Below are 27,450 nucleotides of genomic sequence, written 5' to 3' on the forward strand. Positions count from 1 at the left end.
ATATTGAGTAAATTTTAAAAAAATATAATTTCCTTGATTGCAAGAATGTTGTAATTCCATTTGATTTTAGTGTTCACTTGTTTCCTGTTGAAAGTGAAAATGATGTTATAAATTAAAAAGAATATTTTAGCATAATAGGAAGTTTGAGATATGTGACTGATTGCACTAGGTTTGATATTGCATATACAGTAGGAGTACTTAAAAGGTTTACTATCAAGCCAGGTAGTAGACATTGACATGCTATAACGAGAATAATGAAATATCAAAATTGGAATGAAAAATTATGATTTGTTCTATAAAAAATATCCCGTTGTACTTGAAGACTATTGTGATGCGGATTGGAACACTTTATTAGGTGATTTCTTATCTACTCCTGGTTATATTTTTGTTTTGGGTGGTGGTACTATTTGTTGAAAATGTAAAAAGCAAATAATTATTGTTAACTCTACCATAGAGGCTGAACTAATTACTTTAACTTCAGCTAGTGAGGAAGCGAATTGATTGAGAGAATTATTATTTCAAACACCTTATTTTGAAAAACCAATTCCTCCTCTATTAATTTATTGTGATAGCACCGCTGCAATTGATAGAGTTCAAAACTGTTATTATAATGGTAAATCCAGACCTATAAGGAGAAAACACAATAATGTGAGATCATATTTGACAAATGATACCATTAATGTTGATTATGTCAAATCTTGTGATAATCTTGCAAATCCATTGACTGGGAGGCCTTAGCAAGAGAAAAGGTCTGGAGTACATCGAGGGGATGGGATTGAAGCCTATTGAATCTTGAGTCATATGTGAGAAAACCCAACCTAGGGACTAGAGATTCTATAACCAGGTTCAACGGGAAAAATGAAACACATGATGACTTGTTGTAAAAAATGCACTATTTTTTATCCCTTCCTATGGTGTGAGTGCATTTACTTGTAATGATTGTGAGGTTGAGTTTAAATAAAACTCGTGATGAAAATTTCTAGCTTGTATGAGTGGGGTGCTAAATTACAAGAGCAGTCTCGATGGATTTCACCTATATGAGTATGGAGGTAGGTCGCTTCCTATGAGAATTAGGCTCATCCTCAAAAGACACTCAATAAAACAGGGATAGCACAAGGTCGTAATGTGATGGCTATAAAACTCATGTCAACACCTTGACTATTATGTGTAAGCAGTAACTTTTTATTTCCCTCAAACAGACATAGTTCAAGTCTAAGACCACTATGGTTCTGGATTAAAAATTATTGTTTTACTAAATAGAGGTTCAATGCAGAGCACACCTTTATTATGCATGGTAGTCTTTCTTCAACTAGTGGACTCTCTTGTTAATATTAAAATAAGTGAGGAATTGTTATTTTTCTTTAGGCATTTTAATATTATAATAATATTTAATTTGCCTTTAAGATATGCAACACCTTAATGCATTTACTATCATTTGTTGTATGCATTTATATTGTTACATTTCGTGTGAGAAAGTGGCATAATTTGCCTTAAAACCTTATGAGTTACTCTTATTTTTGGCAGCATTATACCTCTAACATTAATGCCTTAATATGGCATAATTCCACACGATATAAGGCTGATTTTTCATCCACCAATAATCCCTATTTCATTTGTGATTTATGAGTCATTAAACACAATAGTTAGTGGTGGTAGAATGTGGATATAAGTTTCATGTAATTTTCATTCTTTATTCCTCCATTATCCTATTTTTTATGTGTTGTAACTCCTGTAACTCTTGTAACCAAAAAATAATTGATCTTCCCTCTTTACTACCATCACTCATTCTTGTTTATTGCATGAAAGACTTTCTCTACTATAAATAAAGGTGGTCTTACATGGTTTTGAAATACAAGATAATATAGAGTTCATAAAAGATAGTAAAAAAAAAGAGTTCATTAGTTGAAGGGAGGTGTTCTTTTTGTGGAGCTGTTAATTCAACTCTTGTCCAAAGTTGTTAAGTTGTTCTTTGTGAGAAGACTGTTGTATCTTGAAGGGAACAAGTCAAGAAGAATATTGTTGGACCGATGAAACAATTTGCTGCAATGGGCTTGAATCTCCTTAAAGAGAGGGAGATATTCGTGCCTCGCCCAAAGAAAAAGAAGATAACTTTTGATTTTTCTTCACTTGAAATTTTTCAGTAGTAAAATTTTTTAAAAAAAGTACAAAACCACATGCATCATAAACTAGGCTAACTAATAGTAATATAATCTAAAAGAATCCTTCACAAAATAATACTCCCTCCTTCCCAAATTATGTGTCGTCATTTCTTTTTTGGTCCGTCCCAAAAGTATGTCATCTTTTCTTATTTGGTAAGTTTTTAAAGAAGCAAATACAATTTTACCCTTAATTTTTAAAGACACAATTACAATTTCACCCTTAGTGATTTTAAATACTATTACTCCTTTTTTTATTTATTTTTCAATTAAAAGTGGTCTCACTTGATTTTAAATACTATTACTCATTTCTTTAAGAAGGGTAATTTTGTAACTTTAACAAAGTCAATACTTATTTCTTAAATATGGTATCCGATCAAATGGGGACACATAATTTGGAACGGAGGGAGTACTAGAATATTTGTGTTGGAGTTTTGATTTTTGTTTTAAGAATCTTCAAATTTTTCTTTTTATTAGTTTGTCTCAGTTTTTAAAATTTCAGATTTTGTGTTTGAGTTTGCGTTGGATACCAGCTTTTTGCACCTCATTGAATACCAACGATTTCTAAATAAAAAAGAAATCGCTCAAGTCCCAACAATTTTTAGAAGACAAGAAGTTGGGCAAAATCGTTGGAAAATCAGCGATTTGTTGAAAAGGCAAGACCTTGGATCCAAAATTGGAGGAAAACATTTAGGTGTAAACGTTTTGTCCTTCTTGATTTGTTCTAGCTTTTAGTGACCATTTCATATTTTTAATTGGAAAAAAAGTTATTCTTTAAGCTTGGTTTAAACTATTGTACATTGAAATAAAGGGCTTAAATTAGATAGGAAGGTGTGTGAATGATAGAAGTATAAACCAAGGTGGTGTAACAACTGGAAATATGTGAAGTCCATTGGCGTTATCAGCTGGCTAAAGTGGTGTCAATGACACTGGTTTTTGTGTCGTTGAGTGAAATTTCTTGTTACCGTGGTTTCTCATTGTCAGTCCATTAACCATTGATGATTACATAACAATGGGACAATGTTCATAGAAGTGATCTTCACTATTCACTCGTTCTCAAGTAGTGTCCATGTGAAGTTTAAATTTAAGCCCTAATATTTGCAGGTGCACTTGAAGAAGAGAATTGTATCTTGCAGTCAGCATAACATGCAAATCTAGCGTAATTGCACACGAATAAGATAATTCTATCTTGCCCTTCAATGAATTAACTCATGCAATGTATTGTACTCCATGGAGTCCATGCAGCTCATAAAAATGAGTCCGAAGTTAAAAAGGACAAGTTTTTTCATTCAAAATTTAAGAGGGACATATCAAAATGAAAAATTTTCAAAACGGTACCTTGTCCATTATATAGTTAACGACGTAAGTCACATGGTAAAGTGCAAGGCACAATTGTGATTTACCTTACAAAATAAATGGAGTCATTTACCTTAGTCTTTGACTGAAAAAGTGCAAGATAAAATCGTGATTTTACCTTACTAAGATAAATGGAGTCACTTAATAAATAGAGTCACTTACCTTATTCTTTGATTGAAAAAATGGGGAATAAATTCCCCTAGGGATGACTCTTCATTAACATTTCCATCAGTATTATCATCATATGATGATTCATATTGTAAAGGTTCATCACTATCCAATTTTACTTGTACGTTGTTGTCGTTGTTCACAATTTCTGTGAGTTGAGTGAGTGTACCTCCACAATCATTAAATCTACAAAATGAATAAATTATCATCTCATTAACTATAAGCAAAAAAACTACTTAATTAAATAAAATGAGTTGTTTATTACCTATCAATTGTCTCCACCAAAGAAGGATGAATTAAAAAAATTTAAATTCATAGACGCATTGCTAGGTCCTCCCATATCGAAATTATTCACAAGTCCGGGTCAGTTTTAATAACGTGTTTCAAACCCACCATCAAATTGTTGTTCCATTGTCATTCTTGAAGACTCAATATTCAAATTCAAAGAATTTTGACTTACTCGAGTATCAAACTCACTATCCATGATAAATACATGTCATGCGTCTGTAGATTAATGCGATTACTAAAAATTTCAATGGTACGGAGAAATAAAAATAAAGAATCATCATTTCAAATAGGAGTTTTACCAAATATTGGTTGTCCGTTGGACATGAAATAATTCGGATATCAACAAAAAATAATGACATCATCTTCCTAATTAGTAATATGCATTTTACTCTGAAACAACCTTTTGAAACAATCATATATGAGAGATAAAGGAAACGATTGAAACACTATAGGATGCCGACTATATCGCACTAAATCCCCATTATGCAAAACTTCACCACCCGAATATAAATTTACTTTTACCTTATTATTATCCTTCTTAAAGTAATAAATGAATAAGGTTCAACAAATATTTTGAGTTATGAACTTTGACAAAAAAAGAAATTTGAATTGATGCAAATGAAAGAAACCTACACTCACACTCTTTATATAGCACCGTGAATTTTAAAACTGTTAAATGGTAAACATGAGATCTAACCTTACAAGGTGAAAATGAGTTTCTACCTTACAAGAGTTCATACTTGACTTACAATAAGCCAGCAAAAGAAAATTTATTCCGTCTCTTGTCAGCGGTAAACCCCATCTTGCAGTCACTCCTGCCCTAGGGGAATTTATTCCCCACTTTTTCAGTCAAAGAATAAGGTAAATGACTCCATTTACCTTGTATGATAAAATTACGATTTTACCTTATACTTTTTCAATCACTTTTTCAGTCAAAGAATAAGGTAATTGCCTCCATTTATCTTGTAATATAAAATCACGATTTTACCTTACACTTTTTCATATGACTAACGCCGTTAACTATATAATAGACAAAATAAACACCTATGTTTACCTTATTCGTTTTGAAATTTTTTTCATTTTCGTATACCCCTTTAAAATTTTGAATGAAAAAAATTAGTGTTTTATGCTCCAGACTCTCATAAAAATCCTATGGAAGATTGTATGTCCATAAAACAGAAACGACTTGTTAATTAGGATTTCATTTTTGGTAAAGAATGAAATACCAAATGTAAAACAGATATGAAAACATAAAGATTTGAAGATTGTGTTGTACAATGTAATTCCCATACTGACGTTCCTCCTTATTATTCCTCAATATAACAACCAGGCACCGTCATATTATCATAAGATGACACAAAAAGCTTGATCTTCAACCTTTACACTTTGTTTAAATGGTGGTTTGTCATGGTTTATGGTACTGTACGATATAATATAATATAATATTTGAATGGACTGTATCGTTCATTATTATTTAATAGTAGTTTTATTATTTGATTTGATGGTATAGTACTATATTAAGTTTACTAAAATGGTTTTACTTATTATAAATATTAAATTTATCAATAATTATTAATAAAATAATTTTACCTATTAATCTGTCACATATAAATATATTAAGTTGTTAAATTCTTATATATTTTAACAAAATCAATATAAGAGTAGATCAAAATAAATGTAATCAAATTTATTTTTCATAGTAATAAATTTTATTTTCTTTTGGTGATTTAAAACGTGGCCACCAACGACAAGTACAAAGTTTGAATGCATCTTTTATATATATTACGGATGTGTTCGATATGAAATATAAAAAAAATCTAGAAAAATAAATTGTTTCTTACTCCATCTGTTTAAAAAAAATGACCTAGTTTGACTTGACACGAATATAAGAAAATAAAGAAGACTTTGAATATTATAGTGTTAAATTAAAAATATGTCAATGTATTGAAATGTCCTTCAGTCTTGTAGTCTTAAATATATCACATAGAAAGTTACAATTAAAAAGTTGCTAAAAAGGGGAAAAGGGTCATTCTTTTTTAATGGACTAAAAAAGAAAGTAAGTCATTCTTTTCTAAACGGAGGGAGTATTTTATTTTCTTGTGTTCGTTACGTAAATAGAAAAATATATTCTAAAAATATTTGTATATATTTAACACAAAACAATGAGAACAAATAGGATAAAGGGAATGGAGTAAGAAAAAATTATGAACTTTTTATTAAAAAAAATATTGGGGGTGGGTTAGTGGAGTGGGGAATCGAGCGTAGGGGCAAGAGTAGGGTAAGAAAAGAGTTTTAAATTTAAAAAAAAATAAATTAAAATATTTTTATGGGTGGGTGCATGAGGTTTAGTAGGAGGTGGTGGCGGGACAAGAATTTCTTTTTAAAAAAATTTAAAAAAAATTAGTTTGGGAGAGGGTCTGGTAAGTAGTGGGGGAGGAGTAGAAGGGGGTGAGGGTGGAGTAACAAAATAATTTAAATTTTTTTCTTAAAAAAAAATAGGATGGAGTTTGGTAAGGGGTGGCGTCGGGTCAGGGTAGGGGATTAAAAAAAAATAGATTTATTTTGAAAAAAATTAAAAATAATTTTTACTTTTAGGGGGAGGAGAAGGGAGGGGTGGCTCATGAAATCGAGAAAGGATAGGAGGTGAAGTTAAATAGTATAAAATAAATAATAAAATAATATTAAATAATGATATAATTGAAAAAAAAATAAGTAAACCATGAGATACCCCAAATTATGATTACATAAAATGAGGATTTTTATGATTACCAAATCATGATATTAAATCATACCATGCCATACATTTTAAAAAATAATCAAAACAAACATGATTCTTTTAATAACCACACCATATCACAGCATGGAAACCACCATTTAAACAGCGTGTTAGTGAGTCCATCTCACTAGCCAAAAATATAGGAGAGACACCTCTCCCCTGATCAAGCATAGAGATAGAGAGCAATCATAAATAGAACAAAAAAAAAAAAACTGCTAGTAAAATTGGGCTACGATCCGACTCAGAAAAGAAAACGACACGGTTCATATGTTACAACATCCCGTACAACTAAATAGCTTGGGCGATCGTAACAATATCAGATACCGCCTCAAAGAAGACAATTAAAAAAAATAACCTAGAAACTAAATCATAGTTTGCGAAAAGGCCTATAAATTTCATCATGTGACACCACTGAGTTACAAATGCTAACAAGATCAAGTTTAACAAAACTTCCAGCGATTATCGCAGTTTACACACGTGACATATGTTGTCATTGGTTCATCAGCACTCCGAGTTTGCATCTGGTAGTAAGTGGTCTGATTTTTCCCGCACCTACCACACTTAAACTTATCTGTACTGGCCTTTGGAGGACCTCCAAGCTCGCTATTAAATAATGCTTTTTCTTTTATCTTTTTATTCTCCTTTTGCCTTTCATCACTTGCCATATCTTCTGGGCTCAATTCGACAATACTATGAGGTGAATACTGTCCTATAAGGACTTTCCTCCGGAAATCTGGGTTGTTTGGATCCTTAATGTTAAACATTATTGACCTATACTTAAACTTCTGGGCACCAGTAGATCTACCCCACTTCTCAAACATTGCAGTCTCAACCTGAACTGCAACTCTATAAGGATCACAGGCATTTACGGCATCCCTCAAATCGTCATCAGCTTCACCTGAGACTTTGCAAAGAGCCTCAGCAAAGATCTCTCGAACTTTGTCTCTCACAGAATCCTTACAATAATTGAGAGCAGACAATTTTGGTGGGGCAGCACTAGCTAAATTAGAGCTCAATTTCTCATCCTCTGGCTTCTTCTCAATCTTTACACTTTTGGAAGCCATATTCTCAGTCTTCAGAACAGTACCATTCTCAGACTGTACGACAGTGAAGGAACTTTCTGACTTCAGTGCTCTCTCAGATTTTGGAGTCAGAGACTTACTTGACCTCTCAACCTTAACATTCTCACCCCTTGACACCTTTTCAACTTTCACCGAGTTCACACGCAGAAATTTGTTGCCTTCATAACCATCATCGCCAGCACATTCAGCTTTTACAGATTCCCCATTTACTTCACTCCCGTTCTTATTTTTCATCGTCTCTCTCACAATTATAGTCTTCCAATTCTTCACTACATCAGAAGCCAAAGCCTGGATCTTCTCCCTCGGATGTTTGGTCAATATTCGGAGGCGTTTGCCCACCTGGAACATTATTCATTATGTCAATCACAGAAAAAGGATCCACTAGCAGGTGAGCACCTTCAAGCAGACAATAACTGTAACAAAGAAACAATAACAAGTAATAACACCAGTACTGGAATTCCTGAATCAATCTCCGGGAAAGCCCCTGAGAGAATGAAACCACGCTAGCTAAAACATATAAACTCATAATACTGACCCATGTTTTATTTCCAAAAGAAGAGAGAAAAAAGAAAAACATAATAGTAGTGCTAGTACCATTTTGAGGATAATAGTAGTACTAGTAATAACAACAGCAATAACCAGGTACGTGAACTTACAATACTGGTCCATCATTTTTATTTTTGCAAAAGAAGAATGAAAACAAAGAGGACTTGCACCCAAAAAGAGAAAGAATCATAATGAAGAAGAAAAAGAAAAAGGAAAGAACTCACTCAACGAGAGTGGAGAACATAAGGTAGAATAAGGAGTCATTGGAAACCAGGAAAGAAGGAAAGGATAGCAAAGAAGAAACTGAAACATACTTACGGAGGAGGCCTGGGAATCATATAGCAAAATGTCCTATATTATATCCCTTTGTCTTTTATATTTTCCTTTTCATCTTTTACAATATCAACTTCTGAAAATTGAATGCTTCTCCTTTGGATTTTGCTGAGAATATAATTAAGTAAATAAAAGTGTGCTCTCTCTAATAACTTAAGCTTTTAGATGAGATGGTCACACACTTTGATATATTTTATTCTCATCTATTTGTTTGAAGCGTGGGCTTCTTCCAAATCCCAGCACTTCTCATGCTAAGCGATAACCCCTAACTTTACATCATTCCGTCAGTTTAAGTTACAAAACAATTGCTTTTAATAACAACTGTGCTTCTTAATTTAAAGAAACAAGTTTGTTCCTTACTAAGAAAAGAATCTAATCCCCATTTTATATGCTTTTGAGCTTCCCTAACCCTTATTAGCTGGATTCTGGGTTATTATTCAAAACTGTTGTATATTATAATTACAAGGTTGTGGATTGCAATATTGGGATTAACCCTTCAAATTAGGATTAATAGGTCCATCATATAGAAGCCATTAAAAGCAATTATTCCAAATCAGAAATTGAAGCGATGACTTAAAGCAACAAAGCAATATAAAGCAAGGGGTCATCATTTCTTAAGTTAAAGCAATCCCACTTTATGAACTTCGATTAGAAGTATACAAGTTGATTCCTTTTACATTTAATATTGAAAGAGCTACCACAGAGCAAAGCAAATAGAAAACAGAAGAGGTAAGTCAGCCTAACGGATATTCCGCCTGGTCTGAAAATGTCAAAACTAATTGATTTCTTTCTGCACCCTCATTTTTTTAAATCAAAATACAACTAGCATATCTAGCATACTAGAATAACATAATGGCCCTAAAATTATATTTTCTAGAAACTGCAAGTCTTAATGACCATTGCAGACAATCACAAAGAATTAATCAGGTCATGGACCTTTATCCCTTTTTTTAATCGGAAAGAACTAGCAAATATTTATCCTTAGAGCATTTTTTTGTCTGGATCAGGTTTTATCAAAAACAACTTTTTGCTTTTACTACTTCCATCTTTGGTGAAGCGTGTTGAATCAGAAATCAGAACTAGAGAATCAAAAAGCAACTGAACCTCAATTATTAAAATTCCCAGCATATGCATATATCACTTTTTACATAACTAAACTAAGCAAGTGTTTTTATGTACAGATTTGTATTCCAAATAGAGATTCTCCTGCATCACTTCAATTTATTTTTTCAAAGAGAAAAGAAAAAAAAATCCAGGAATTGAAACTATGCAAAATGCAAGCTTTTCAAGGGAATAGCCAAATGCGTGGATTCTAAAACTGAAAAGCGGGAGATTGCGTATTATCACGAAGAAAAAGAGGAAATACTATATTTGAATACCTGTGTGGAAACGAGGACTTGATAATTGACAGGAAATTTCTTGAGCCGCTTCAAAGCGTCAAGGCACCTACTTTCTTCCGGTGAGGAATCTGTACCGCCGTCAACAGCGGCAGCATCAGCCGCTCGTTTTACCGCATCGAATAGTTCAATTAGCTCCTTCTCCATATCAATCAGATCTATCTTCACGCAAGAAAAATAATGAGCAGGCAAAAGGCTTCGGCGTTTGTTGGAATGATGAAACCCTAAAGGTTTGATGTGGGGGAGATTAGTTGTAACAATTGAGATAATCGAGGTTGTTGTGGCACGTGTGCGGCCGATCGGACGGCGGAGAAGGGAACTGTGGATACCAAGATCTAATGGTGTGAGATCGGCGACACATTACAATTGCCAAAGTCTCAACTCTTGTTTTTATATGGTTCAACTCCTGGACTTTTTCAATGTGATTCTTTCATTATCATTACTCCCTTAAAAACTGTATAAAAAGTATGTAAATTACAATTTTTGGTGGATTAAAATATTTGAAATTTTTCTCATCAAAATTAAATAGTGAGTGCCAGATAGTAAAATTGTGGGTATAACATACTAATTTCTTCTTTTTTCTTGTGGAAAAAAGAGTTTACTGTATAATAGTATGACTTTTTGACTATAGTTGAAGCCTGCTTAATTAAGTATAGTAATTTTCTTTTCTTATTAATGAAAGAGAAAATTAAGAGAAAGTGAAAAACACAGACGTAATTGAATAGGGACTGGGGACTCAAACCAACAGAGCACTTTGAGCTGCTAATTTGATATCTTCTAAATATGCAAAGCATGAAAGTGATTCGAATCCAAGCTTTGAGCAACCTCTGCCTCTTTTGGAATGATGCTTTGCAAGGTAGATGAGCAAATAATCAGTCAAGGAGCCCATTGTTAGAAAAGTCTATTTCAGAGTCAGATCACTTGCTTTTGCTAGTTGATTACTTGCACATTTCCATTTCCTTTTCCTTTTTATCTCAGAGTTAGATTCACTTGCTTTTGCTAGTTGATTACTTACACATTTCCATGTCCATTTTTAAATAACCGATATAGCCCAAGTGAGTTAACTGAACCAACCGCAATTTGCTTACAGCATGTCGTTGTTAGCTTCGTGTTCTTAGCACTGAACTCAAAGCCATGATACCTATACATATACAAGTATACACCTCCTTATATTACAAAATGGTGAAACTAGATGAGAGTTTCCTTCCAGCTTCTTCTCCCTTCTTAAGAAGAAAAAAGATAGAGCCACCGGCTATAAGTTGGATAAAAAGCATATCATCTTTGTTCCCCCGATGAAACTGTAAAGCACAAAATTTGATCCTATACGTAGAGCCTCATATTAAATGATGTGAATTAATTCAACATGCAGCACCAATTGAAATTAAAAGTCTGACTATTTTGAAAACACATTCAAACTCCACACACACAGATCACGATTCTTTCTGGTGAGAACACCATAGGAAGCATCGAGTCAACAATATGAAACACTAAATAGCACAAAGCTTGCTCGACCAAGGAAAATAAATCCAAATCAAAAAATTGTTTGAAGCAGCTAACCATCAAAGGCTCGTGATTGTACTAATGAGGAACATGAAATGAAAATGTATTATTGACTTTCATCCTGCTCAAGGATTGCTTATCACCAAAAATGATATCAGTTAGCTACCAGCTTCTTCGACAGCTTTGCTCACTTCTCCTCTTCCTGCTTCTCAATAAATGTCTTCCTCAAAAAATCCCATGGCTGCAAAGATATGGTGAAGAATGTATAAAGTCAGATAAGCAAATTAATTATATGACATCCGTAGGTATTACCCAATAACCTTCCTCTCTCCCTAGCAACTCCATTAACTAGAAAAGCGTTGAACAATCTCATCGAGTAATATCACTTTTTCGGTTTAATAACACTGATAGAGCCAGCAGAGTAGTTTTTTTGTTTTGGAAAATAATTTTGCAACTACTAACTAATTGAGTAATTGACATAATAACTCAGTTTAACACACAATATAGAATACTATTCATATCTTCTCTGTGAATGAATTTGATCATCTTATGTTAACTTGCTAAAGAAAATTTTAGCAAATGGAAACTAGGAAACTGTAAGCTTCAGTGCCAAATGATTGGGTCATAACGTAATAAGTTGTTACAACATAGAACATAGATTCTATGAGAAGAAAAGGTTGAGACAGTAACCCACCTATTCCTACACTGCAAGATCAGCAATCTTTTGCGGGAAATCCTCATTAATATGAAGGGTTTGAACTAGATGATGCATAAAAGAATAGCTCAGGCCCTAAGATCTGGAGCAGCTATGCAAGCATTTCAATCATTTCTGGCAATAGGGATAGATGGAAAATGATACCTGCATGCATGTGGTGGTCTGTATGGCGAGAAGAGATGCTTCAAGAATAAGAGCAACAATATTCCGACGCCATGAATTGTTTAGTTTTGCTTCATTTTTGGTGCAAGCAGGAGTATATGGAAGATCTAGAATCAGTAATGAATGTCTTAAGACTGTGTAATTTTGTTATATGGTTGAAGATCTTCCTAATACTCTTACCACATTTGTATTTAGGAAACCTGTAATATTAAGTGGCTGGTTTCTGATTTTTCGGAAATAGAATACAAGTTGTTACTTTCTCAAAGAAAAACCATAGACTACAAGGCAAAAGCATATAGTAGTTTCCTTTTCTTTTCTTTTTTGCATATAAGCAGTTTTCTTTTCTTTTTCTTTTTTTTTAAGGAAAAACAAATTTTATTGGAGGAAAATACCCTAGGGGGTGTTAACCTGTTATACCACAAATGTATATGAATCCAGAATGCCCCAATAAACTAAAATTTCTCCTTTTTATTAACTGAGAAATTCTCGAAGTATGTGGTGTTCGGTACAAAACTCGGTAGATAACAAATGAAACCGCTCCTCTACCTTCCTCCTCCACTTAAATACCAAGTTTTTGTCTGTGACAAGGTTCGAGTTCCGTGACATGCAGCTAACCCCCACGTCATATGTTGCGCCCTTACCACTAAACCAAAGGCAGATCCAAGATTTAAACATTATGGTTCTAGCTTGAGGTTCTATCACATTTCATTTGATTTACTGAATTCAAAATCAATCAGTTGTACTTATTTTGTAGATTTTTTAACACAGAGTCCAAACCAAAGCTACAGGGCAAGGATTAACTCACAAGCCACACACTACATCCGTCGCCCCCTACATTAGACCAAAACCCTAGGAGCAATATTAGCTTAATGGTATAAAATAAAAACATGAATATTTCAGAATGAAAAACTGCAAACAAAAGAGTGGCAAATATGGGAGGTGGTGGGACATCGCAGTCTTTACTTTTTTTTTTTTTGATCATGCAAACAGTTTCATTAATCACAGGGTCAAAATCGGCCGTATAAAAGTATACCAAAAAGTAAAGAACCTACAACACAACATGGTTCTCTACAAAAGACACCCAATCCTCTAAACAATCGGCACTACATGGGTCACCAAACATAAATAAGGGGCCGGAGACTACTCCAAACTGCCCAAAAGTCATTTCTACCCCTTCAAAGCCATCCTGTTTCTCTCTGTCGAAACGATCCACATCAAAGCTAAAGGGACAACATTCCAAGATCTGCACTTTCTCCTGCTTCTTCTAGAATTCTACCAAGACCATGTATCCTTCACAGATCTAGGCATCACCCAAGACATACCAAACCAGCTAAACATATCCGACCAGAGGTCAGGTTGCAATGTAGTAGAAGATGATCAACATCTTCACCCGTCTCCTTTCATAAGAAACACCAGCTAATGCATATGAGCTTTCTTTTCCTAAGGTTCTCCGCTGCCAAAATCACTCCTCTAGCAGCTAACCATGAGAAATCGCAATCTTCCTAAGATCCATACTAACTACAATTGTAAGTGGCTTACAGAAGTTTCATCGATCACCAAAGTTCACTACCGCTATACAATCCCACTCACTCTCTTGTTTGTTACAAGGATCAAGGGAGTACAATGTATTTTATTTTTTAAAGAGGTCGTCTCTATTGATCATTTGTGAGCAAAAAAGTTGCATATTTGCATTGATATACCAAACTTTGTACATGACCATCGAGATGAGGCTAGACTGTGCCTATCCAATCAATTTATATATAATTAAAGGAGGTTCATAAACTATTTGGGCATGTTTGATGTGTTGGGTTATGTACTGTGCATTTACAAGTGCAAAAAGCGGTGTATTATTCCCATCTTTCTCGTTGTTCTTTTTCATTTTAACTTCGGAGAAGGGACATATATACCCCTGAACTATCGAAAATGGTATGTAAATACCCTCCGTTATACTATTGGGTTATAAATACCCCTGCCGTCTAACTTTTGGGAAGTATACATCCTTCATCTATTAAATGTCTCGATCCCAGACTTAAAATAGACACGTGGAGCTGTGAGATTAATTTAAAAAACCAATATTATTTTTGCCCCAGCCAATACCCAAAATAACTCATAATATGACCCAACCAAATGAAGCTTCAAATATTCAAAGTTATTTCTTCAAATTCATTTTGACCACTTCTAATACAAGCACTTCAACTAAGCTGGAATTCCATTGCAGTAATGACCCAAAAGAATTTCACAGAAGCAAAATCTGGGTAATTAATCCAACAAAATTTCAACGTAAGCTATTCCACATTCACAATGTTAGTAGCAAAGTCAACCCAGAAATTCAAGTCTTGTTCAAGATAATCCTTGTATTTATAAGGGAAAAAACTCAATGCTTGGATTTTCTTGCAAGAACGGATATGATGAAGCTGTCTATTGGTTGAAGTAACATAAGAGAGGAGTTTTTTGTTGATGTTGTAATCGGGGGGATAGTTTAGGAAGTGGAAAGTGAGTGATAGTGGAAGGGATTTCCAAAGAAAGCTCCATGTAGATGATAATCCACAGGTTCTGAAAATTCCTTTATTATTTGGCAACATAGAGAAGATTTGTAGTAGTACCAGCACTGGTAGATAACCGAGTCCATCTTCATCTACGTTGGTGCTCTGTAAATTCATGGAGTACAATGAGTAAAATGAGGTCCGTTAGTCAGTTGACCTATTCCGGTAGCTTGGTTCTTTTTATTCTTGCTCGAGCTGGATGAGTAGCCATTAACTATAGTTTAAAAGATATAGACCGACAACCAGTTGATTCGTTCTAATTCATTGAATTAACCGTTACACAAATATCAGAAAAAGATGGAAACGTTACTTGTGCAAAAATGAATTGAATTTTTTTAACAATTTTTACGAAAAATTGTATCTTCATCCCGGTGCCTCGAAGGAAAAAAAAATCATTGTTTGTTGCGACTTTGATGAAAAATTTTCAGTTGAAGTTAAAATGGATTGGTCGTACCTAGTCCAATAATGAAATATGGGTTATTACTGACACAGTGTTATCAATGGTGCTCGCCACGTCGCCAATAGCGAATGGCGAACCAAGGCATATTCGCCACCTGCCTTCGTGGCGCTGAGACCTGCAAAAGGCGACGCCAAGGTGAGGTTGGCGACATGGTGCGGCGAGGCGACAATGGCGTTGCCTTTTTATTTTTTAAAAAAATTAGGGTTTTAGAGATAAAAGATAATTTTAGGGATTATTTTCCTATTTTGGTTTGACTGTCTTACATGTTTTGCGATTTGCGATTTGCGACTGCAACCTAAGGCAAGTCACAAGTGCGACTATGATTCCAGCACCGGCAGCGGCTTCTTCAGCAACAGGTAAGTACTGATTTCTCTTATTTTTTTTCTTCTTTCTTCTTCTTCTTACTCCGCGAATCAACTGGTAGTCTTTTTCTTATTCTTCTTTTTTTTTTTTCCTCTTTTTCTCTTCTTCCTCTGTTTTTCTTCTTCTATTTCTTCCTCTTTTTCTCTTCTTTTTTCCGCACACTGTATTACACTATTACTGTAAGTCTTTAACAGTAAACAGTATGTAAAAAAATCTATTTTTTGTATAACTTATTTAATATACTAATTAATATCGTAATTGTTGTTGAGTCATTCAAGTTCTAGACTTTTAGTATCTATCTACTATCTATTTTTAATTTTTGACTTGAAATATTTCCTAATATATTAGTGCTATTGAAATTTTGATCATTTCCATATGCAATTAATTATTTTAAATTTTTGTATTAATTGTCGCCACACTTTCAAAAGGTGATCACTTCGCCGCTCGCCTCGCCGCGTGATGAGGCAGGGCCTTGTTGCCTTTCGCCGTCCAAAACACTGGACTGACTTGCTATTCACTTGATTTTGGGGCCATAACCATTATGTAGGAGAGATGGCTGAGTGGTTCAAGGCGTAGCAGTTCCAGCCATTCCGGCAAGGCCAACAATGGAATTCACCCAGTTCATTGGGTTGGGTAGTGCGTCAGGTATCAGGCGGGTTATTAAGGGTTATTAAATCCAGGGAAATTGGGTTAATTCGTTGAGATGATGATACGTTTCTTGTCGTCTAACTTAAGGGTATATACGAACCAAAAGCTAGACTGCAGGGATATTTATAACCCAATAATATAACGGAGGGTATTTACATATCATTTTCGTTAGTTCGGCGGTATATATACCCCTTCTCCGTTTTAATTTGTTTCCTATCTGTAAAACATGCTACTAATAATCCATCCATCCTTGGCTACCCCCTCATTCCTTAAACCAAACATATTCGATCCGCTATCCCCAACCATATTCGATCCGCTATCACATCCTTGAAACTGTTGAGTTTTGCAAGTTTGGATCGGGAATACCACACAGATCATGAAATCTAGCAACAACAGTCACTTGGTGAACCCAAAAACACTAACAATCGACGATTGTTCAGCCATTGAATATCTCCAGAACCCAATTCAACAAAAATCACTAATCTGGATTAAGCATTTGATAATAATAATTATTATTATATTTTAAGGAATTAAAGGTAGATCAGCACAAGTGATTCAGTATCTAATCAACAACTTACGTCTCAGACTTGGAAATGATATCCAAATTGAAAAGAAAAAGATCTGGACAGAGATCTCAAATTTTGAAAGAGAAAGGACCTGGATGACATAGAGGGCGCCGGTAATGGCGGAGACGCCCCACATGGCGGCGGCCTGGATATCAGTGGATTGGGGACGGAGTTTGGGGCGGAGGAACTTGAAGAGTCCGTTACCTGCTGCAGCTGGGCTAGTCATTTTTGCCGTAGGAAGCCCTAGAGTTCTTTGCTTTTTTCTTTTTCGACCTGTTGTTCTGTTTTGCAATGCAATTAATGGAAAGGAAAATGATTTCCGAAGGATACTAGAAAGCGAGAGCCCCACTATTTAAGTTTTCGGTTTCGGGTTAGCGGGCGGAGCCGGAGCCCCTCTTAAGCTGGTGGGCTATACCTTTTCTGTTTTATTTATTTATTTATTACTATTATTATTTGCCTAATTTTAGATCATCACATTTTAAAGGAGGAATTAAAATCACCGGACTGTATGAGCTGAAAATTAGAGCATGACACGTTATACCTTTACAGTTTTATTAATTTATAAATATTTATTTATTAGTACTTTTTTGGTCTTAATTTACATGATTCATTTTCATTTTTAGCCAATCTAAAAAGGAATGATACAATTTTATATTTAATAATAATCTAACTTTAAAATATCTATTTTACTATTAAAAAAAAATATAGATACACAAACATCTTAAACTTATTTTAGAACACATATTTTAAAAGTTTTTTTATTTTTTTAAATTCTACATCAAGTCAAACTAACTCACATAAATTGAGATGAAGGATGTATTATTACTTGCCTAATTTTAGATCATCACATAGGAATTAAAATCACTTGATTGTATGGGATTGACACATGGTCAGATTTGAATAAATAGTTTGAGCGCATGGGCAATGCGATAGACACCACAATCACTAAAGGACGCTCTCAACAAAGCCATACAATCCTCCCCCTCGCCCCTCCACCCCACCCCCTTTTTTCCGAAACAAAGGAATGAGGAAACTTTCACCTATCGCCACCAATCACTTGGCACAAAAAGACAAGCAGGAGACAAAGAGATGTCAGCAACTCAGAGGCATGGACAAACTCCCGCAAGACAAAGCCAGGAGAATACTAAATCGCTCAATAATGAGTCAGAATAAGTGGTGTTCTCACATAGGTGATCTTTTAGGTCGTTATCACTAGAATTCAAGTGACTAAAATTTAAAAAGTATTTTTAAGTTTTCTTTTTCTTTTTTATTTCAATTTTTACACCTAAAATTATATTTTAGAAATAATTATTTTTTTAAAGAAAAAAGCCTCTATATATATCATCTATCATCTTCTCCATCCAAACCGTCACTCTATCTCCTCCTCTTCCTCCCTTCTTACTCAATTCTTTCATCTATTTTTTCTTATTTAAATTCCTTGCATTTGTTCGTAGAGAAAAGTAGAAATAAATTTTTTAAAATGTTTCAACAAAGCCTCTTTTTTTTTTTCAATAAGAATGATCACTCTTTCTCTCCTCTTCCTCCTTTTCTATTCAATTCTTTTTCTAAATCATTTTCTTTTACTTGTTTTAAATTCCTTGCATTTGTTCATAGGAAAAAATAGATCTACATTTTTATATTTTTTTTGGCAAAGTCTCATTTTTCCCGATAAGAATGACCACTCTCTCTCTCCCTCTTCCTTCCTTTCTATTCTATTCTTTTTCTAAATCATCTTTTTTTTTTCTTATTTAAATTCCTTACATTTGTTCATAAGAAAAAATAGATATAAATTTTTTAAAACATTTTCGCAAAGTCTCATTTTTTTCGATAAGAATGTTATGAAATATTTTTTTTCTCTAAAAATTCATTGTCAGTTTTAGTAACTGAAGAAGAAGCTGAAGATAATAGTTAATAGTTTGTAATGCTATGGGAGGAGGGGGGTGGGGGGAAGGGAGGGTTGATGGTGTACTGCCAACACCGTTATAAGAAAGTGGGGTTCGAGGGAAAAGAAGAGGGTTTAGGGGGGCGGTTGGATTAATTTAAAGAAAAAATCATTTCTTGTCCTTTTTATTATTTAAATAAAATTAGTTATCTATGTTTCTATATATATAAAAGTAAAACTAAAAGAAAGATAAGAAACCACGTGGCAAGATATTAAAAAGCCACGTGACAATTTTTAGGACATAATAATGTTATAATAACTAGTATACATACCAGCGCGATGCGCGGAAGTAAAAATTTTTAATAGTTTGAACATATCACATCATTTTGATTTTATTAAAATATAATTGTCATCTTACTTTTTAATGATTTTTTTATACCACTATTTTAGAATATATCATGGTTCTAGTTATTCAAAATTTCATTGTCAGTTTCTCCTCACTTTATTCAAATTGCATTACATCCACCTTGGAATGAAGTTCATTTTGTTGAAAATAAATAAGAATGTGTCAAATTTAAGAAAATATGTGTAATTATATGACATGGGTACTCGCCGTAAAATAATGCTTTAATACTTTGAATTTGAATTGTTCGATCTTTAGTATCTTTAAATTCACTACTATAATTGATTTCTAATCATTGTCATGTTTACTAGACGTTCTATTTCATCTATCTGGATTACAGTCTTTTAAAATTCACACAATTTTTTTTAAATCTCATAACAGTGCTCTGCCACATATCATACATATTGTATTCACATTTTAAGTCGTTTGTCTTCTGTATTTAAATGTTTATGTTTAGATAGGTCTTATACTTTTAATTTTATATTAACTCTTTCTTTGTGTTCTTTTATTTACTGCTACTACGTTACCTATTGCTTAATATTGTGAAATTAAAATATAACTTTAATTTAATTGTTACTTGATTTGATGGCCTTATCTATTAATCTCTCTTAATATAAAATTCGTAAATATAAATTATTCATACACCTAAAGTTAGTCGAGAAAATTGAAGGAAAGGTGTCTTTTAAGTCTTGAATGAAGGATTGGTGATATTGACCAACAGATAGGGTCAAGCATCATTAGAAAACTTGATGAAGTTAATTGTGGACTTGATTAATATTTTCAAAACTTTATAATCTTTTCAAAAATACAAATTAACCCAACTCACACCCCTCTTCAATCCTAATCAACCACTCTCTCTCTCCAGCTTCTCCCGACCAACAGTTCTGCAAAAGTTCTCCCTTCAACCTCTGGCGACAAATAGTCAGGCGAGTTCTTTTTCAACTTTCAACCGTCAATCAACGTGAATACTTCTTCGGCGACAACAACTTCAAGTTCTTCATCCTCTCATTTCCCTTTTCACAAGTAAAAAACTATGAAGAAACAGAGGAACTTGAGCCAACTACTCTTCTGGTATTGAAATGTGGATTGAATAAAACTCTAATTTTTGGCATTTCTGTATTTCTTCTTCTCATTGTCGTACTGATAATTCAAATTTGTTGGTGATTTTTTATCACAGTTGATGTTCTTAGTGTGTATGTGTGTGTGTGATATATTGGTGTTGCTAGGTTGATTTGTTGTTTGTATTGATAAAAATGGTATTGCAACAGTTGAAACATCTGATTTAATAGATGAAATATATAATGCAATAGATGAAAATCTGATGCAACGGATTAAAAATCTGATGCAACAGGTGAACAATCTAACAGATCATTCATCTATTGTGATAGACGACTTTTCTGTTTGGAAGAAATCTAAACAATATTGATCCAATAGATAACTGATTAGTGATCTGTTTTTATTCTTTCCAACCATTTACTCTTCATTTTAAAATCTGAAACAACAGATTAAAAATTTGATGCAACTATGAAAATTTGATGCAACAGGTGAACAATCTAACAGATCATTCATCTGTTGCGACAAACGACTTTTCTATTTGGAAGAAATCTAAACAATATTGATCCAACAGATAACTGATTAGTGATCTATTTTTATTCTTTCCAACGGTTTACTCTTTATTTTAGAATAGATTAGGACTGTTTTTATTCTTTCTAATGATTTACTCATACAGGTCAGTTATCTGTTGTAACAGATAACATACCTGGTGCAACAGATTAGTGATCCATTTTTATTCTTTCCAACGGTTTACTCATTCGTTGCAACAGGTCGGTTATATATTGCAATAGATAAAATACCTAATGCAACAGATTAGTGATCTATTTTTATTGTTTCCAACGGATTACTCATCCGTTGCAATGGGTCAGTTATGTGTTGCATCAGATAAAATATCAGGTGCAATAGATAGTGTTGTTTTTATGGTTCCCACGTATTACTCATCCATTGCAACAGGTCGGTTATATGTTGCAACAGATAACATACCTGGTGCAATAGATTAGTTATCTGTTGGAATTGTTATATTACTGTTATGCATTAATCAATTATAATCTATGTTATGTTCCTGTTAATTTAAGATAACATGGCTCCCAAAATAAAAAAAATCAAATCAAGTCCAAGTAAAGGAACAAGTGTAGCAGCTCAGCTACATCCATAACTCTATGTGCTTGCTTTACAAGTGTTATCTCAATCAGGAGCAGAAGATAATGAACACGGGGAGGAGGAATCTTTCAAAAAAGATGATCCAAATGCTAATAGCCCTTCCATCGAAGAGTTGGTCAAAACCTGCAGCTTTGATCGTTACCCTGTGAGAATGCAGTACGATGGTGCCACAGATTTAACGGGTGATCTCGTGGTTAAGTCAGTCATGGGAAAATCTTTCGACGTCTTCAAAAAAATACTTCGAGAACAAAAATTGGATTCTTATTTCAGGAAAAGCTACTTTGGGAAATATCTTGATTTGTCGAAGGACAACAATGCTCGTTTCCAGATGAAAATGGTATATGATCTTTTTTAGCGCAGGTTTATGTATGAAAACAAAGATAAGATGGATGAGGTGTGGATAAATTACTGTGACATGCCTGTTTGTTTTGGTTGGGAGGAGTTTGCCATAGTTACTGGACTAAAATGTTATCCTCCTTCTCCTTCTCAAATTATACCTACTCTGACCCAAAAAAAGCACCCCGCACACCCAAAAAAGAAAAAGGCAAGTCGAGTGATCGTGATGACCTGGTGTCCATTGTTGGTCCAAGCTTCAAAAACAAAAATCTGATTGAAGCGTTAAAAGGTAAAGGACTTTCAAAGAAGCACAAGCAATCATTGTGCTTGGTTTGGTTTGTACATAATGTTCTTTGGGCGAGAGACGTTAACAACAACATAAGCCTCGGTTTAATAAATTTCTCCGAGGATCTTGAAGCATTTAACAGCTATCTTAGGGAAAGCTTTAAAATGATTGTCGAATATTTGTTGACTCCGTTAATGCCAAAAACAGTCAACTTATATGGTTTTCCATGGGCCTTCATGGTAAATATTTTTGTTATCATGATATGATTCATCATTTTTTTATTCAATAATGCTTTTGATTTATTAGCGTTATGTTATAGGCTTGGGCATTTGAAGTCATTCCTTATTTGAGACAACAAGTGAACTACCAGGAAGAAGTTTCCTATCCAAGAATTCTGAGATGGTTGTCGGCTAAAACCGATAAAAATGTAAAATTTCTTGATCTTTTCAATCCCCCCAAGGAAGCAGTAAGTCCAATTCTAATCAAGTTTTTGTTTTAATTAATGATTAAATGATTTCATCAGCATTCTTAATATATGTACCAATTTATTTTAAATTGTCCATCCATGGCTTGTTCCGATCAACCGAGAGTTGAAGATGTCATTTTTTCTTACTTTAAGATTTGTGCAAACTTTATCGGACCCTAAGGTCGTTGATGGAATAAAAATAGAATTGTTTGGAGCAACAGCCATCATAAGAAAAACAATTTTGGAGGGTGGGGCTAATGATGCTCCTCTTACAGTTTTTGAAACAACAAGCCGTTATGATTATGATCATAATGGTTGTACAAATTTTTCTCCAGATTTTGCCGCATCTAGAGAATGTTCTTCATGCAAATGTCAAGACTGCAAGGTGAAACACGATGGAGTTATTAATGCTATTAATTCACTAACTGCTTCTGTAAAGAAAATGACATCTAAGAGGGGTGTCATTCCATCAAAGAGGATTTCATATCCAGACACTCCACTAGAGATCAATACGGCTAAGAGGAGAAGGAAAGACACTTCCAAGGCATCATCAATCATAAAAAAAGCAAGATTGTAACGTCTCCATCTTTGTCTTGCACCGATGTTCAGTGTGCAAGGGCCACAGAAGAGCAGCATGAGCTGAAGAAGGTGAATGTATATCATCTGTTCCAAAAAATAAACAAGGACATATCTGTTTCAACTGATGATACATCTGCTGAAAATTATCAAACAGATGTATACATCTGTTGCAACTATTGTCTAACCTGTTGCATCAGATTCGTTATCTATTTCAACAGATGAGTCTTATGTTGCAACAAATGGGTCATCTATTTAAAATTATCATACTGCTCTGATTTACTTGTTCGAATTTATCCCAATAGATAATCTATCTAATACAACATAAGAATCATTTGTTACAACAGATGGAAAATCTGTTGTATATCTCTACTTAGCATTGACAATTCTGGCTTTTCAGATGGATGTCACAGCTACTACCAAAGAGCATAATATGACAGTTGATAATCCATCAACTGCTTCTAAAGATGAAGAAAAAGTGGAGCCTGTCAGTTTGGGAGAACGGAAGAATTACCCATTTAAAGGGTTCAACATCTCGAACGAGGCTCCAAAAAAACTAATACAGTTGATCAACGACTATTTAGAATGGATTGCCGATGGGCTGTTAAAGCATCATGCTGGTAGGTACATAAATTAATTTTTGGATATTGGTTTATACAATTCTTATTGTAAGAACATGACATTAACACATATAAATCATCATGCAGAAAATAAAATGACGAGTGCTACAAAGTGAATGAATCGAGTCTTGGTTTTGATATGTTCGACTTTGTTGTTGCACATCCCGAAATAAAGAATTGGTTCTATTTGATGTCATAGCCCCAAACTTACTGGAATAATGAGGTTTAAAGGCCATACATATTACTATTAATTAATACTTTATTTAATTGCATCTGCGTATTGATTTTTTCATCACGTAATTCGAAATTTGATAATATGTGCAGCACATCATGTCATTTTTTACTATCTCCGAAAGAAGGCCAAGTTGCAAACATAAAAACAATACAAATACACAACAGGCAATTGCTTGTACAAAGTTTACATCAATAATGCCTACGATAGGTATTGTCAACAGCAGCCGAAAGTTTTTCGAAACGAGGAATGCTTAATCAACATCATCAAAGGTTTTAGCATTCCAGCTGGCTTACCTTGACATTTGGTCGATGAAGTGTACATTCCAATCAATTATGGTGATGAATTCCATTGGATGTTGGCTGTCGTCGTTCTAAAAGAGAGGCACATCTGAGTTTATGAATCGATGTCGCGAAGGAGACGTTCTGGGCCGTCGTCTGAGATGCAAAAGCTGGCCAAAATATTGCCTACTTACCTTGATATGAGTGGCTTTTTGGATCAAAAGTTTCGTACTGATTGGTCGATGATTGAAGCATACCGGGATAAAATAGCTAATCCATTTGATGTACAATATGTTGACGGAAGTGCTCAACAAACCATTGGTAGCCTGTAAGTTTAAGTGTCATGATTTAGTTTCATTTCACAAATTTCACAACACTTGTATAAACTGCAAGATATGGATTATCTATTTTTTTATAACGCAGAGATTGCGGTCCTTTTTTTGCCGCCTATGCCGAGTATTTAAGCGATGGATTACAAGTACCAAATGATGGACTTTATGCCGAATCACTCTGCAAAAGATATGCTGCTATTTTATGGAAATATGGAGAAGTAAAAGCTCAGAAGCCATACGCAACCGACGTTAAAGATCCACAACGACCAAAGATGAATTCCATAGCACTGGATGAAGAACAACTTGTCCATATTGATTAGATCTTTATAGATCGAGTCCATCAATGTAATAACCTATCCTCCTTGGTTTAACTTGTTGATTTATTTTAGAGTAGATCGTTTGTACTCATAATGATTTTTTTAACATTTCATTTATTTGTTGAGTTATTTTATTTCATGTAATTTTCAAAGGCTTCAATTTATTTTATTCTGTCTATAAATATAATTAATTCTGAGTTTTGAACATGTTAATTGAAATGGAGTACTAGATTCAAATATTGCAACAGATAATACATCTGCTACAACAGACGACATATCTTATTAGACAGATTTAGACATATGTTACAACATAAGATGCAACACGTAGGTCATCTGCTGGAAATTATATAACAGGTATTCCTACTTTTTTTATTTGCTCCAAAAGATTACCCGATCAGTTGCAATAGATAAGTTATATGTTGCAACAAATCGTAAATCTGTTGCGACAGACAGACAAGGAACATCTGCATAACGCAATAGATAACCAACCTATTCCAACAGATAATTAATCTGTCACAATAGGTACTATATCTGTTACGATAAATATAAAATCTGTTGCATTATAAAAATTTAACTTTGCCAGACATAAAAATTATTGCCCCTATATGTATAGTGAATTGGCTTGAAATAAAAATTTGTTATCGTGCTCATCTCTGTCTTTGTACATATTCTTTTTTATACACGGGCTCCAACCATTTAGTTAGTACCCCATATGCCCAGACCCATTGCATCTTTCCCACAACGGTGTTGCACACATCGATTATTTGTGTGTCGGTCAGCAAACACTCAATGTATGCAAGTAAGTATGGCCCGCATGCTGCGCCGGTTGTATTTTTTGGGAGTTGGATGTTCTTTTTTCGACCATCAAAAATTCATGATTCCTTCGCCAAGACTTCAGCCGATAAATGATCCATCAGCTTACTCTGCATCAACAACTTTGGCAACAACTTCAAGAGTGGCTGCATGTGGGTTAAAAATGTCTTCTCGCTGAACACAGGTAAGTTGCAGTCATAAACCTTAATCTTTCCTTCATATAGTAGTATCTCAACAGTGAGAAAATGGGTGACATCCACGTTCATGACTGCAAGGATTTTCTTTGCCTTGGTCCAGCTCTTGTCGTGTGGTTATGGCCTCTACCCTCTAATATATTTAATCACTTTTTCATCCCATTGGAATGTAGAAACTAACTAATCAAATCCCAGGCCACCGGAATCAGCTATATTACGAAGATCAGCATACCTATCTTTAAAATTATTGTAGAATTTGAGGTCCATTATCCTATCAGCATCATCATAAGCATCTGGGTACGCTACTTGTCTGCCCCTTATGAGGCAGAGAATTTCATCAACATACTGTGGTATAAGAAGATAATTTTTAAATAAGTTAGTAATTGTAAAGAATAAAAACATAGTGGAAAGAATCCGATGTAGAGGGTTCTCTGAATCAGTTTACAGATTACCCAGCCAACGCAACTTATGCAACAGATGTGTATTATGTTGCAATAGAATACCAAGCTGTTGTAATAGATTACACATCTGCTGCGTAGATTATTCTTCATGGAGTAAATTGGAAGGATAGGTTAGCAAAAGTAAAATTACCTTGTCCTTGTACCACATGCACATATTTGTCATATTCGAGGAGTTTTTGGCGTCAAATGAATGCATGGTCTATTCTTTTTGAACCTTCATCTTGATGAATTCTTCCAGTTTCTTCTTCTTCTCCTTGCTAAGCGCCGCAAATATGTTCACCTTCTTCGACGGCCCCTGAACTTCAACTACTATTGGAGCGGGGGGATTTACATTTTTTGTTGATTTCAGAACGGAGAAAATTTATCTAATTTTTATTCTCTTCCTCCTAACCTCTACTGTAGGAGTGCATGGCTCCCTTACCTCGTTGGATGGTATGACACCCCTCCTGAATTTTAACTCCTCGATAGCTTCAGCAATAACCTCTAGCTTGTCGAGGAGTTTATCCTCTCTGTCCTTGCACACTTTGCATTTGCAATGAGAACATGAGGGTGAGGAGGGGTGAGAGGGACCACTGTAAGGGTGGGAGGGAGGACCTATGCAAGGGGTGTTTTCAAATATATTTATTTTTTGCTGAGCACCAACATACTCATAATCACGACTGGCAGCAGAAGCAGAAGCAGGATAGCTGCCACCATCACAAACAACTCCACCAGCAACACCCCCAGAAGAAGCACCCGGATCTGTTGTAGTATGAGTTAGGTCGTGAAGAGCTTAAACATTAGACTGACCTTGCCTAACTGCTCTTTTTATGGATGTTGCTCCATCTAATTTCTTCTTTATTAACTCCACCGTTGGGTCTTCTTTTGTATCAACAAGACCAGAGTAAGAAAAGAAGTCATCCCCAGCTCATCAATGGTAGGCATAATCCAAGGATGCACAACCTATAAAAGAATGATAGGAGAAATTTAAATCATATA

The 27,450-nt window shown here is 34.3% G+C and overlaps 1 protein-coding gene and 1 long non-coding RNA gene across 2 annotated transcripts; both read right to left on the bottom strand.

Annotated features, from left to right (window-relative positions):
- Positions 1-6,985: 6,985 nt before the first annotated feature.
- LOC107863482 (transcription elongation factor TFIIS) lies at positions 6,986-10,884 on the bottom strand. Its single transcript, XM_016709410.2, has 2 exons — positions 10,085-10,884; positions 6,986-8,165 (listed from the first exon to the last, which is right to left on the bottom strand). The coding sequence occupies exons 1-2, from the start codon at positions 10,247-10,249 to the stop codon at positions 7,185-7,187; spliced, it is 1,146 nt and encodes a 381-aa protein (XP_016564896.2). The 5' UTR covers positions 10,250-10,884; the 3' UTR covers positions 6,986-7,184.
- A 917-nt stretch (positions 10,885-11,801) lies between these two features.
- LOC124896680 lies at positions 11,802-17,144 on the bottom strand. The gene is made up of 2 exons (XR_007053083.1): positions 12,462-17,144; positions 11,802-12,361 (listed from the first exon to the last, which is right to left on the bottom strand). It is a non-coding gene; the product is annotated as an uncharacterized LOC124896680 (long non-coding RNA).
- Between the last annotated feature and the right edge of the window lie 10,306 nt (positions 17,145-27,450).

This window comes from Capsicum annuum, chromosome 3 (genome assembly GCF_002878395.1).
Source record: "Capsicum annuum cultivar UCD-10X-F1 chromosome 3, UCD10Xv1.1, whole genome shotgun sequence".
NCBI classification, from domain to species: domain Eukaryota; kingdom Viridiplantae; phylum Streptophyta; class Magnoliopsida; order Solanales; family Solanaceae; genus Capsicum; species Capsicum annuum.

Bases quoted from the DNA above. Each gene is read 5' to 3' on its own strand.
- LOC107863482 (XM_016709410.2), bottom strand. From the start codon at position 10,249: ATGGAGAAGGAGCTAATTGAACTATTCGATGCGGTAAAACGAGCGGCT. The intron at 8,166-10,084 runs GTATTCAAATAT...ATAATGTTCCAG, and splicing joins AAGTCCTCGTTTCCACACAG to GTGGGCAAACGCCTCCGAAT.